The sequence below is a fragment of the Emys orbicularis genome, chromosome 11 (genome assembly GCF_028017835.1).
Source record: "Emys orbicularis isolate rEmyOrb1 chromosome 11, rEmyOrb1.hap1, whole genome shotgun sequence".
NCBI lineage: Eukaryota > Metazoa > Chordata > Testudines > Emydidae > Emys > Emys orbicularis.
In genome coordinates, this window is record NC_088693.1 from 35982974 (window position 1) to 35997381 (window position 14408).

General features: G+C 38.0%; 1 protein-coding gene across 1 annotated transcript in view; it reads right to left on the reverse strand.

The window, feature by feature from the left end:
* TTC21B (tetratricopeptide repeat domain 21B) overlaps positions 1 to 14408 on the reverse strand; it is a 96712-nt gene that overhangs the window by 22565 nt on the left and 59739 nt on the right. The window contains exons 18-22 of the mRNA XM_065413067.1: positions 12132 to 12270; positions 10008 to 10114; positions 5902 to 6090; positions 3197 to 3307; positions 1788 to 1869 (exon numbers count right to left, since the gene is read on the reverse strand). Coding sequence (XP_065269139.1) covers positions 1788 to 1869; positions 3197 to 3307; positions 5902 to 6090; positions 10008 to 10114; positions 12132 to 12270 — 628 coding nt within the window. The remainder of the gene's footprint in view (positions 1 to 1787; positions 1870 to 3196; positions 3308 to 5901; positions 6091 to 10007; positions 10115 to 12131; positions 12271 to 14408) is intronic.

Sequence of the window (14408 nt, forward strand, 5' to 3'; positions counted from 1 at the left end):
AAACAGCTTTAAGACTCGTCTTCGATGAATCAATGAACAGTCTCCACTCATTTGGATCGTGAACGATGTTGAGGGCTGCCATCATACCATCGATGTTGTTGCAGGTTACAAGATCACCTTCCATGAAGAAGAATGGGACAAGATCCTTTTGATGGTCACGGAACATGGAAACCCTAACATCACCTGCCAGGAGATTCCACTGCTGTAGTCTGGAGCCCAACAGCTCTGTCTTACTCTTGGGTAGTTCCAAATCCCTGACAAGGTCATTCAGTTCACCTTGTGTTATGAGGTGTGGTTCAGAGGAGGAGGATGGGAGAAAATGTGGGTCCTGTGACATTGATGTTTCAGGACCAGAAGTTTCATCCTCTTCCTCGTCTGACTCAAGTAAGAATGATTCTGGTGCATCAGGAACCGGCAGTCCTTCTCCGTGGGGTACTAGGCGTATAGCTGATGGAATGTTTGGATAATGCACAGTCCACTTTTTCTTCTTTGACACACCTTTCCCAACTGGAGGCACCATGCAGAAGTAACAATTGCTGGTATGATCTGTTGGCTCTCTCCAAATCATTGGCACTGCAAAAGGCATAGATTTCCTTTTCCTGTTCAACCACTGGCGAAGATTTGTTGCACAAGTGTTGCAGCATATGTGTGGGGCCCACCTCTTGTCCTGATCTCCAGTTTTGCAGCCAAACTAAAGGTGATAGGCTTTCTTAACCATAGTGGTTATACTGCGCTTTTGTGATGCAAAAGTCACTTCACCACAAACATAGCAGAAGTTATCTGCACTGTTCACACAAGTACGAGGCATCTCTGCTCACTTTGGCTAAACAGAAATGTGTCCCTTTGCAAAATCAAACACTGACAAATAAGAGAGCACGACACTGTATGATTTCTAGAGCTGATATAGGGCAATTTGTTCAGCAGAGTGATGTAAGCTTCGTTATGATTGCATCATCCATGACTTCTAGGAATAACATGATGCAATTCATATCATGTATGACGCAATACCAGCTTCAGATTGCATCATTCACTGTTTTCCCTGAAAAGCAAGTACTGTCCAAACCCAGTCATAGATTTAGTCATAGATCCAGTCAAAGATGTATTTTAGTCATTTCTGGTTTAAATTGAGATCCCTTCCCTTTATAACTCATTTATCCTCCGCCATTCCCAAGTCAAGGGTCGTATATACTGACCCAATAGCATATCTTGAAAACTAGAGCCAATCAACAATTTTAAGCATCATTTTTGTTCTCAGTGACCCAGAATTAGTAAAGTTTGACTACATTTATTTCAGAAGCATTCTGGCTGTAGAGCAGTGTTACAGTAGGTATGGGTCCAACTGAATGGCACTTTAAAAAAAAATCAAATATTTGCTACATATACTCTTGACTTTTCAAATATATTCCCAATAGCAAACTTTACAATCTCTCCAGTATCACTAAAACATAGTTTTATCTGAACCTCTACTCATATTTTGCATATAAACTGAAACAAAACTTTACAGCACACTCCAGTTACTTATGTTAGCCTTGAAATCCTATTTCTGTTTGTGTACACAAAAACTTTGGCAGTGTATTTGAAACAGAAAAAGTTACAGAATTATTTAACTGTATTAGGTCGTATATGAAATATGCACATTTCATCTAGATATAATCATTTCTTAAGCTTCATAGAAAAGATGCTTTAAATATTTGTGTCTATGATATCCACTAGAACCAGGGGATGGCTCGTGTTTGACATTCATGTAATCAGAAAGAAATCAGAAAGTATCATTACTGAATACACACCTGGTTTGCGTTCTAAGAGCTGTTGGAAATGAAAAACAGCTTGTTCATAGTCCTGCTTCCTGAACATCAGGTCAGCCATCATCTACACGATCAAAACAAAATAAAACCAAACAAACAACAAACAAACAACAAACAAAAACAGTTACGAGACATGGTATGGAATGGTTGTTTGATTAATCCCCAAATCTACTGATATGAAAATGTAAACGAGAGAATCAAAACAATGAAATCTAATTCTCTATAAAAGGGGTTCTGAAATTAAATATTTTTAAAATTATCTCATAGTATGCATAATAAGGAGAATTCATATTTGTTTGGGAAGATACTGGAATTTATATTAACAATTTAAAGAGAACTAGTTTACTTCTGTTTGTACCATGAAATCCTGCCCCTGACACTATAAGTTCTTCCTTGTTAAATTATTAAACAAAAAAAGCCATATGTTAAAAGCAAGAAATAGGTTTTTTTTCAATTATGTATTCCATTATTTTTCAATTATGTATTAACTACTAATTTTTAAAAAAAATTTATAAGAACGAATTCTTTCTTGCATGAATTGTGTTTTTACTAGAAATCCAGGGTGAGTATATATAGAGACGAACACTCAATCAGTTATTAGGACTGCAAGGAAAAAATATTATAACGCAGGCAAATAATGAGAAATAAGTCCAAATTATTCCAAGTTTCATTTTCTTTTCACTAAGAGATGGATAGACAAGAACAGATTTATCAAATGCTCTTCTGAATGTTATTTCCTCCTGGTTCTTCATACAGTACCAGAATAAAATCCAGGCATGATCATGACTTCCAATGAGCAGGAAAAAAAAGTAGTTAGTTTTTCCAGTACAGTAAAATCTTTCAACTGCTTGATCCATAACTTAATAGTAGGTTCTAGTTTCCAGAGGAGGATGACCGTACCATAACCAGTGTAACTTAAGCAGCTTGTTAAAACCCTGTCCACCTTAAGGTTAAAAGGAGCTTTCCCATCCAGATGCCAACCGAATAATACAGTCCAGCAGGTAAAGTACTCTGGGCTACATCTCTTGTAGGCAAGCAGTGCAGTGTTAAAGATGTGGTTTAAGAGGAGTTTTCTCATAAACTGTTTATTCTGTGGCATCTAGCAATATTCTGACCACTGTTTCTCTTACAATTACCTCTCATGTTTCTGTAACATGCATTCTGTATCAAGATAGTAAGGCTATGTATTCTAATAGTTATATGTAAATGAACATCTAAACAACACTTAACAATAGGTTATTGATCTTCATTTACTAAATCTCCTCCAGACAGTTTTTTTTAAATACACATGGATATTCTCTATACACATATTTTAGACAGTACATATTAAATAGTTTTCTAGCATTGAAGTCCTCTTGATATAGCAAATCAAATGAGTACAACTCACTAACCATTGTAGCTGCTTCATTATCTTGGTCGTTCTTCAGTAACAATGCACACTGATGTTGGCAAGCATCAGTATCATCTTGTGCAAGGTACAAACGTGCAAGTTCCAACATTACCTGGAGATGAAAAAAATAGAAAAGTATTCCTCTTTATACAAGTAACAGGGAAGAGATGGTTTAGTGGTTAGTGTTTTAGCTTAGAATTCAGGAGACCTGGGTTCAATTCCCCCGACTTCCTGCATGATCTTGGGCAAGTCACTTAGTGAATCTAACCTTCAGTTCCCACATCTGTAAAATGGGGATAATAGCACTTTCCCTGCCTCGCAAGGGTGTTGTAGGGATAAACACACAAAAAACTGTGAGGCACTCAGATACTATGGTGATGGTGGCCATATTATACCTTAGATAGACAGACTTCTCTCTAAACAAAAATAAATGGAAAAAGTTTTAAGTCTTTTCAACCAATAGAAGGAGAACATCTCATTAATATACTCTGATTATTATTATTATTAGAGTATAAGCAATTGAGTCAAACTATATTTTTATATACATTTTTATAGACTAACACACCAGCACCCCAATCCTGATCTATTTCTGAAGATGCAACAGCTATATAAATATTAAATAACCAAAGCTTACTTAGGGGGAGTTCATCATAGGGACTGAGGTTCCATCACAGGCAATTTTGGATAAAGCCATGAAAAGTTCATCGGGGAAGAACCCCACAGGCCCAATCCTGTTCCCACAGAAACCAAAGGGGGTTTTGCCAATTGACTTACATGGGAATATGATCAGGTCCCATTTGGGGCATTCTTGATGCTGGGAAATTCAATCAGGGTTGTGTGTGTGCAGGTAGCTGCATCAGACATTTGGCTGTTACTCCCACCATATGCAGCTGCTTAAGTTCAAAGGTTTAAAAAAGGAGGTAATCATGACCCCAGTTAAGTTCTACTTGGCGCTTTGATCTCACTTTTGAAGGCAATGAATTATATCTTGAACTTGTTGAATCAGAATTGTCTTTGCAGCATATTTTCTTTATTAATAGGGTGACCAGATGTCCCGATTTTATAGGAACAGTCCCGATTTTGGGGTCTTTTTCTTATATAGGCTCCTATTACCCCCCAACCCCTGTCCCAATTTTCACATTTGCTGTCTGGTCACCCTATTTATTTAATAATTACTTGAACAGTATGTAAATGCTTATTTTTTACATCTACTAAATTACTCTACTACAACTACCTAGGGAGGTAGGATACTATAGTTCTCATTTTATCAGCAAAGTGAGATGAGGCGTGCCAAAGGCCACAGAGTGAGTCAGCAGAACTCAGGAATGTGGCTCCTATTATATAAAACAGATGCAACACCCTGTCACAAGCATATCTCAGCTGTATTTATCATTATCCAGTATTGAGACTCATCCCAGTTATCTTCTCCTCTGTATTAAATTATTGCAATTCCTGCCTTGCAATCTGTCTTCTTGGCAGAACAGAAAAGTCTCAAAGTTTTCCAAAATTCAGCTATAGAGGAACAAGAAAACACAAGCAAATTTCCCTAGTCTTGATCTCTGTATTGGCTACTTAAAGGGAAAAAAAGTAACTTAAAACCTTGCCTATTGCCCTAAAGGGGGGGGAAGGAAAACAAAACAAAAACAAAACACTTTCCAAATGCAGTCACATTCCAGCTACTGTACTACTACAAGCTTTAATCAAACACTGGGCCATAATGTATGTTACCACATCTTTGAAACAAGTTGCCTCTGAATACAAGAAACCAATTTGTTTTGTTTTACATTTTGTTTAAAGGCTCATTTTTCCATTAACTTTTTTCTTTTTGCACTTCTTCACTATTACATGAAAAAGGTGACCTCACGTTTTGTAGGAAAAAAGGATTTTTTCCTGCTTTCTTCCTTACATATATCAAGCCACCCTTACTTTTGCTGGAACCCCTCTGGAAAATAGGATAGTTGCATCACAAGAAACTGAAATATGAGCTGCAGCTTTCCCAGCACTCAACTGAGTGGAAAAGGGAAGTTGAGTCACACTGTTTTTGTTAAAACCTTTAACTCCAATAAAACAGTGTTCTAATCAATCTGGCTAATCATCTTCTCTCTGTCTCAAATTAGATATTAAAATAACACAGTTAAGGTTTCCATCCTCTTATGATATTACTATCCCAGTAGTATCCAGTCAGCTAGGAAAAACAGGAAGGTAAAGACTTGATATTTCAAAGGGCTTATTGTCACTGCAACAGTTAGTGAGAGTTACTCCGCTTGAGCTAGCCTAGTTCAAGTTAGAGTGGTCACACTGGGGAACAATACTTGAACTACACAGAGTGACTGGATTAGCAATTGAGGAGCTGTGCAAACTCAAGATGTAGCCTATGGCTGCATTCCCAATTGCATTAGCAGCTCAAGCCTCAGCAGCACTTAAAATTCAACCCATACCTCCTGACAGGTCAACTAGGTCACGCTGATAGCACCACTTAACTTGAGCTACAGATTTGTGCGAGTGGAAGGGAGTTGGGTTAAGGGCAACACTATTTACCACTGCAGTGAAGACAAGACCTAAGACAGAAACAAGTAGTAGAAGAACTCAGACTTTTTTTTTTTTTTTTTTTTTTAAACTTTGTAGTTCAGCAGTAAAAGTTGTTAGATGACAAGACCCTTTCAATAAAAGGTGACATAAAAGAGTTATTTCTGAGGTAGGACTGACCTTGTTATCTGTTTCACAATGAACTAGAGCTTCTTTGTAAAATTTAATTGCTTTCTCATAGTTTCGCTGGGCTGTACAATGTTTTGCAATCTCCGCACAAATCTCAGCTACCAACTGTTTCTGTGCAGGAACTGCATCCAGCTGCTCTATTTGAACCCGTTTGAGTACTCTGGCTTGCAATTCCCGAGCCTGGGGGGAAAAAAGAGTGAGGGTAGCAGAAAGTTAACGTGATAATAACAATCATTGTTATGTATGCATTCTTGTTAATATAATTAGACAAAAAAGCACAAGTTGTAAATGCAGAGGTTGCATTCACAAGTTTGTTACTGGCTCTCCCTTTGAAGCATTTTTTTCCAACCAAGGAAAATTCTTCTCCCCAAACTCACAATGCACTCAATCATCAGGTTGGTATTTTACTTCTTGTTGTTTTTGTTTTTCTTAAAATACACAAGCTTTTTAACATTTATTATCCCAAATTGACGGAGATAGCCTATATCCTTATCCAATACAGATCCTCTGTCCATTTAAAAAGGGCTCCTTTAAGAAGAAAATATTTTTATTTTGTGTACCAGCACCATCATTTGCCACCTACATGCCAAGAAAGTAGATGTATTCTACAAAATAGAATTGTGTTGGTTTCTTGAAAAGTAGGTTTTCCTCCAGGGTGGAGTGGAGGAAATTAGAAAGATCTGGGCAATATTTCAAGATTTTTTTTTTTTTTTTTTTTTTTTGGGACGACGACACTATAGGTACATCTATACTGCATGCTTCTTTCGGGAGTGTGTAGAGAACACACCTGGGTAGCCCACCCCCATCATGGGAATAAATAGCGTAGATGGTGAGGAACGACTTAGGCAAGTAAAGACACACCTGAAGGGTGTGGGTATGTATTCGATTACATACCCTGCATGGCTTTCTACTCACCCAAGCCATGCCTCCTCACCTACACTGCTATTTTTAGCAATGTAGTGTCCTGCTCTCTCCCCTCTGTTGGAACCCTTCCCATGCTGCAGGGAAAGCTCTGCCAGCAAGGAAAAGCTCTGCCAGCTTCCCATTGACGGAGCCCTTCCCCTGCTGTGGGAAAGACACTGGCAGCAGGAAGCTGGTAGAGCCTTTGCTCATCACAGTGAAAGATTCCAACAATGGGGAGCTGATGAAGCACTAGCACCCCCCTTCTCCTGCCCCCCCCCCACTGCATACCCTCTGCCAGAGCCCTTCACTGACACAAGTAGCTACACACAGCAGTGCAGTTGTGCTTTTCACCATGGCATGTAGCTCCATGTATACTACACACTGCCACAAAGTGGTGTGTAGTATAGACATAGCCTAACAGTGAAGGTGATTTTTTTATTAAATGACAAAATCTGCAATTTTAGTAATATTAAAAGTTTCATCCAATTTCACTAATCTGCAATATTTTCCTTACATTTTACACATTTTTACCTAACTTATTTAAGATCTGACCACTTGTAAAAATAAAAACAAGTAACACTCAGCACATTTCATATTTTTTCAAGCTATCATATGATCATAGTTAGCTCAAAATTATAGTTATATAAACTTAAAGTAAAAAAGATTCCTGTAGCTAGCTAATCAGCAGTAATCTTCTAAATCACCCCCCCTTCCTCAATTCATTCAGTAATTTCCTAATCCACCACTGTGACAGGAGCTGTGATGGCAAAAAGTACTGGCACAAGACATCACTGAATGATTCGGACAAGAGCAGCTGTCTACTTAAAGCAGCAGCTTTCTGTTTACAAACAAGTACTTTGGTAATCAACAGTGGGAAAGAAAATTGATTTTTTTGTACTCAAAACACATTATTCATCTTCCCCCTCCCCCCCATATCCACTGTTGGGACTCCCCCTTCTCAAAGTTCTGCCTATGAAGGCTGTTGATTACATGTGAAAAAACATTCAGCTCAAGCGTCACATCAAGTCTTTTTTTAAACTGCCTTCTCTTGTTCTGTACACAAGCATTGTTTTCACTAAGTACTGACAAAACCTGACTACTGGTAAGGCAGAGATGAGCAAGACTTCAAGGTCCAAAAACCAAATTATCACTTTTATTTCACCTGCTAAAAGAAAATTTGAATTTTGTGTTTTTGCTGTTTTGTTTTCAGTCTATGAGGCTCAATTCTGGTGGAAATTCAAAAGTGGAACTCCTATATAGCAGACCTCGCAGCTTATCTAGGAGTTCCTCATATTACATCACACTCAGCCCTGGGAGCAAAAAAATTATGAGTGTAACAAATGAAACAACAACAAAAAAAATTCCTCAATTATATACATTTGCATAGATTTTTTTAGTATCAGCCCAATATATCTATTGACTAATTAATATCATTGGACCCCAATCATTGTGTAAAGAAAGTGTTGAGGCACACAAGGAGTGCACCAGCCATTTGATCTTTGAAAGCCCATTAGGAAAGAGCTGCTTCCCTGTTGGTTCTGAACATTCTTCCCCCTCTCCCATCCTTGCTTAAGGGCTGTCACAAGCCGCTGGGGAGAAAGAAGCAGTTATGTTACTCTGCTTCTTCCTCCTGCCCTACTAGTGGTGGTTTAGGTAAAAAAAAAAAATAGCAGCTTAAAGCCACCTTCTCTGCCAGTCCCCAACTACATTTCCTCCTCCCTACAGCCACTTCCAGCAGAAGAAAGAAACTACAGATAGTGTGTGTAGGGGATGGGGAGCAAAGAGATCCGGAAAAAAGAGCTGTGAGGGCCAATCCTGGGTCACCTTCCAAAAGGCAGGAGTGGGGGGGGGGAGAGGGGGGAGAGTGGTATAATGAGTGGCAGGTGGTGAGTGAATGTATAGTTGGGACTAGTAAGTTAATGCATGGGCATTTTAGTAGCAGACAAAGTGGCAGGCGTGGGCAGACAGGCAGTGGGAGAAAGTAGAGTTTGAGGAGAATGGAAGCAAGCAGACAGTCAGTGGCAAAAGAGAATGAGACACTGAGGATATGTTAGAAGAGGGAGAGCAAAGAGGGAGGCTGTGAAGAGAGTAGTTATTAAAAGAAGATGTGAGACACGCTAAAAGAATATGAAGGAGCCAGAGGGAGAGACAACACAAGGAAATAAAGGGTGAAATGGAGAAATCAGTTGGCAGGGAAACAGTTACTGAGAGTTGAGGGGAGAGGATACTGAACTCTAAAAAGAAAAAAGCTGAAGAAAGAGAATGAGACAAGGAAGGATCAAAAATAAGAGATGGGAGTAGGTTCGATGCATTTCTTATTGAGATACGAAATACCAAAATGTTACAATAGATTAACATGTAATGTTTGGTTTTTTTATGCAAACATCCTTTGGGTAATACACCTGGTTTAATTTTTCAGACTGCTCAGAAGATATTGCCCAGGGTCCCTGAATCTGCAGTTCAGCCCTAGGTTTTTGTGCATGTGCTGAAGGAAGTCATTGGAGCCCAACACATTGAAATTAGGTCTTTCAACAAATGAGTGGAAAGGAGGTTCTTTGGTCAGATCAACTTTCAAGTTGTGGAGAGGTGCTACATCTTTTCCAAAGCTCCAGACTGTGTCTCTAGCTGCCACAGTTTTGCTCCTTTTTCTCTAGCCATTACAGCTCTCCCCTCAAGCCCCATTCTAGGTCTTAACTTTAGACTCCCCAGTTCGCCAGTCCTTATCCTTAATGCTGCCCTTGGATAGCAACTGAAATTCAATTACTCTAGCCTTTCTGTGCATACAGGCATAGCTCGCACAAACTCCCCATATTGCTCAGCAGCATGCTTTGGACCTGAACTAAGGCAGCCACTGCTAGCTCTGACTCCATGCCCAGTGTTCAGCCACTCTGCTGAAACTATGGTGGCTTTTACATGAACATGTAGCTGGGACTTGGACTTTAGATCTTTAATTCATAGGTCACCTAAGAGCTAGCAACAGTAATACTTTCAGTCAATGTCAAACCACTAACCTAGAGGTAAAAAGGTCTGTATCATATTACCAATCCTCTGAGCAATTCAATCTCTAGTTTATTTTTATTTCTTTTCTTTCTACTTTAGACACTTTGCTATCCAATTTATTTCTGGAGAATGCTAGAAGTCCTTCTCCTCCCCACAAAATCTTAGAAGTTTAACATACTTATTTTTTCCTTTACCTGCTGTAAAGAAACAATAGCTTCATCAGTCTTCTCCATTTTGCTATAAATTTTTGCTAGAAGAACTTGGTAACGTCCATCTTCCGTTAGAGAGGACAATTCATTCACTGTTAAAATATTAAAATATGAAACAAAAAATTAAAGTAGGAACTGCCTCCTTTGGACAGTTCAATGACACTTTGTGGATGAGTCATAACTGAAAGATGAAGTTGTGCGTGCACACCTTCAGGGTTAAGGAAAAAATTGGACTGGAGATCTGCAAAAGATTCAACCAAAAGGAGTTGCGTGTTTTGTTCAGCTCACGTTAGTTTCAAATGCATGAGAGAGAAAAAAGGCTTTCCAATAGGTCTTGAATAAGCTACGCAAATTAAGGTTCTAATCCTGATCCCATTGAATCAATAGGAAATGTCCTCCTTATTTCAATGGGAGCAAGACTGGGCTGTACGGTGCTTTCACTTAACTATTGCTAAACTCTGAAGAACCACATTGTTTTGGATGGATTTTTGATAGAAAGGAGACAGTACTGAAAGCACAGCTTTGGTTATTTTATCTAAATATAATATAATATGGAGATAGATATATCTCATAGAACTGGAAGGGACCTTGAAAGGTCATTGAGTCCAGCCCCCTGCCTTCACTAGCAGGACCAAGTACTGATTTTTGCCCCAGATCCCTAAGTGGCCCCCTCAAGGATTGAACTCACAACCCTGGGTTTAGCAAGCCAATGCTCAAACCACTGAGCTATCCCCCCCGGCTACTGAAAAAGCTGCAAGCTACTTTTATTTAGTGGTTGTGAAAGAAACTATGAAAGAAACAGCTTTGAGGAGTATAAGCACTTCCATTATATACTATAATTTTCATCTGCTTCCCAACTGACACAGCATGGCTGCCTTAGAGTTTGGTATATTTAGGGCCTATTTATAGCTCTACTTTACCAAAGAGATCTTATTACTTCCAAATAAAAACACAGTTCTACAGGTGCCTAAAACTAAAGTGTATTTTATAAAACATAGTACAATGAGCAGCACTCTATAAGCAGGCTGTCTCTAAGGAGCTCTTTGTGTAAATAAGTTAGGTTAGATGGCTTAATACGTTTTCTATCTCTATTTCCCATCTAGTGCACGATTACTCTCCACAGTACATTTTCTAGTGTTCTGTAGATTATTACAAAATATTTCATTTCTATTTAAAAATGTTATCTGTTTCATGTCACCCAATGGAACAATAATTTGTCAGGTAAGGACATGAAGAAAACATAAGGAAAAAAATTCTTAAAGAGGATCTACAAAGAAAATAATTTTGGCTTGTGCACTTTTTTGCTTCCTTGTGATGTACAGAAAATATGAAAGGTGATGGTGCAGTAGTTTGTTTTTACTGTTACAGAAAAAAAAATTTCAATTTGTATAAAATGTGATTCTTGGGTTAGCCAGAGCCAGATGGCCTTGGCTAACTCAATCAGATTCCAAACAAGTAGATTAACTGTACATGTGAAGTCTTTTCCAGCTTGTTTTCTGCATTTAACATTCAGATCCTGTGTAGGCTGGCAGACTAGTGAATTAAAGCAATAGTGACATCACAAAAGCCGAGAGTATGAAAGTTGAGCTAATAAGGGATTTTTAGTCAGCCTTTAAAATTCTATTTCTGTTATTTAATTTCAATGAACAATTAATATTTTGAAAAAAGGAAGCCCATGTTAAAGATTCAAACACCTTCACCCCTCTAAGTTGTGATGAGCGCACAAGAAACACATCTTATACCTCCTAGTGTTCTTCTAACAAAATCAGGATGACCAGATTTCACTTTTTAAAAGTTATTTCTAAGATAGATAACAACAAACTTTTCGGAAAGCCTCTACACATGATAAAGCAGTAAGGAAGTTTGAACTCCATATTTTAAAAATCCTTTGCTGGTCACCTTTAAATGGAGTTAAATTTAATTTACATGCAATTCTCATAGTACAGTGCCAACACTAGTTTGAAAGTTCATAAAATAAAATGTCTACACTATACCCATTTATTCCTTAAAAAAAAAAAAAAAAAAAAAAAAAAAACAAACACAGACCCGAACCCCGCCACCCCCCCCCAATATTTCTCTTTTGTTGTAAATAAAATGACTATTTCATACCAGGCTCATGGTCTAAAGCTTGCTGAAGAACTTTTTCCGCCTTTTCATACTGCCTCAGTTTCAGCAGGAGTTCAGCCAGATCATAGCAAAGGATATTCTGTTGACCATTTTTCAGTGCAGTTTCATAATAACTTATTGCCTGAAACCAATAACTTAATAAATTTATGGAAATCAGCTTTCTAAAATAAATCTTAATAAAAATAATACCTTGCACTTAGGTAATTAGTGAAATGTTGCTTAATGATGCAACTACCTGCTCCACTCTCACCCTAATTATAAACTGAAATGTCCTGTAAAAACACTAACAAGTTGGTAACGGCAGATATTTATTTCCAATCTAGAATTACATACAAAAACTATATTAAAAGAAACTTTAGGTTGCAAAGTGAATGACTCAGAAGTTAAGAAGTGTCAAAACGTAAGGTTGCCTGGGAAATCTTAGTTCTGCTCCCTGGGCCTCTGTATTATGATAAATCTTTAATTATATGACCACACACTATTTTTTAAACAGCACCTCCCCATCATTCAGAGTTTTGGGGGTTTTTTGTATCCTGAGAGCGGATAGCCAAATCTGAATGGATTTACAGACAGAAGAACTCACTTTTTTGACCCAAGTGTTATCTCTCTGCCAAATTTTGAAGTCCATCTGCAAACAGATGGGATGCTAGGGCTCTTCCAAAAATAAATAAATAAAATTAATTAATTAATTAATTAATTTAAAAAAAGGTGGCAAGATTTATTTTTTTTTTAAAAAAGAATGAAGTGTCTTCAAGGAAACAACAAAAATAGGTTCTTAGCAAGGACAGCCCTATTAAAAAAAAGTGATGTAGTGATTTGTATGAGCCATTATTTGTGGCATCAGGATTTGGTCCTTTGTACAGAAAAGAAAAAGAAGGCTAACAACAGTTTAAAAACCTTCTGGATACCCTCATATGGGTTGCTTTCAGCTCCACTGAAGTGGTCACAATTAGAGCAGATTCTAAACAGAAATTTTCCAAGCTTTTTTTACAAAATGTGGGGAAAGCATTTATTTTTTCTGTTTTCTAAACAGTTATAGTTACAGTATTTGAAAAATTAAAATATAAACATTAATATTTTATGTTACAGAAAACTTATTTTCAAATGTATGACTTTATATGTTACAAGAAAAAAAGACTAAAATTAAAACTGGAATTAAGTACATTGCTGTTTAATTGTCAAAATCCATTTTCAAGGATTTTTTTTTAAAATATTACATTATAGCACATGTAAAGTACGCCAAAAACATTAAGCGGTCTACCTCTTTCAGCTTAAATATCGGCAGCACTGTAGAGCACCTGCCTCAAAAAAAGCAAAGGGATTAAAATAGGTTTTATTCACTGAACTCCCAACCAAGCCTAGGCACTACTCTCCTTTGGGTTATTCAACAAGAAATGTTAGAGACTGAAAATCTCTGGATACATTGGGGTGAGAGGAAACTGAACATGACTGTACCAGGGGAGGGACGGCATGCCAAAAATCACTATAAGGTCAACTTAACAAAACTAAATGGAAGTCCAAAGTGTTTCAAAAACGTAGAATATAATCAAGGATTATAGATCTAGGAGCCTTCAACGGCTGTCCAAATAGAGAATCTTTTCCACTTTTCCGTGTGGACAGTTTTATGCTATGCAGTGGGATTTCTTGTATATGTAGTAAACAGTCAGTTGCACTCAACTAGCCAACATCCAGGCAATTAGAGAGACCAGGTGGGGAGAGAATATCTTTTAATGAAGCAACTTCTGTTGGTGAAAGACAAGCTTTTGAGCTTACACAGCAACACTTACGACAACACTGCAAACAACATCCAGACCGTCAGGTGTAGCAATTTTGGGCCTGAGTCAAATATCTGATCGAGATATAGTGTCTCGACAGATGAGAAGCACTATTGGAGGCTGAAAAGACATTCTGAGGATATCAAACAGAATTGTCTTGGCCAATGTCAAACTATCAACAGCGGCGTGATTGCATCCTGTCTGATCACCCTTAGCATCAGAAAGATCAGGGGAAATGTATACATGAAATCTTAATCCCATGCTATGAGAAAGGACTCTTGAAAGGATCCCACGCTCATGCCTCCTAGGAGCAGAAGACTGGACACTTCATGTTCTCTTTGCCACCAAAGTCCATAATGGGATTTCCCCAGCAGTGAAATATTGGGGTGATGAAGCACTTCAGAGACCATTTATGGTTGGTGATATTCCGCAGTCCTAAACAGACTGTCTAACTGCTGACTCCTGGACGATAAGAACGGGTTAT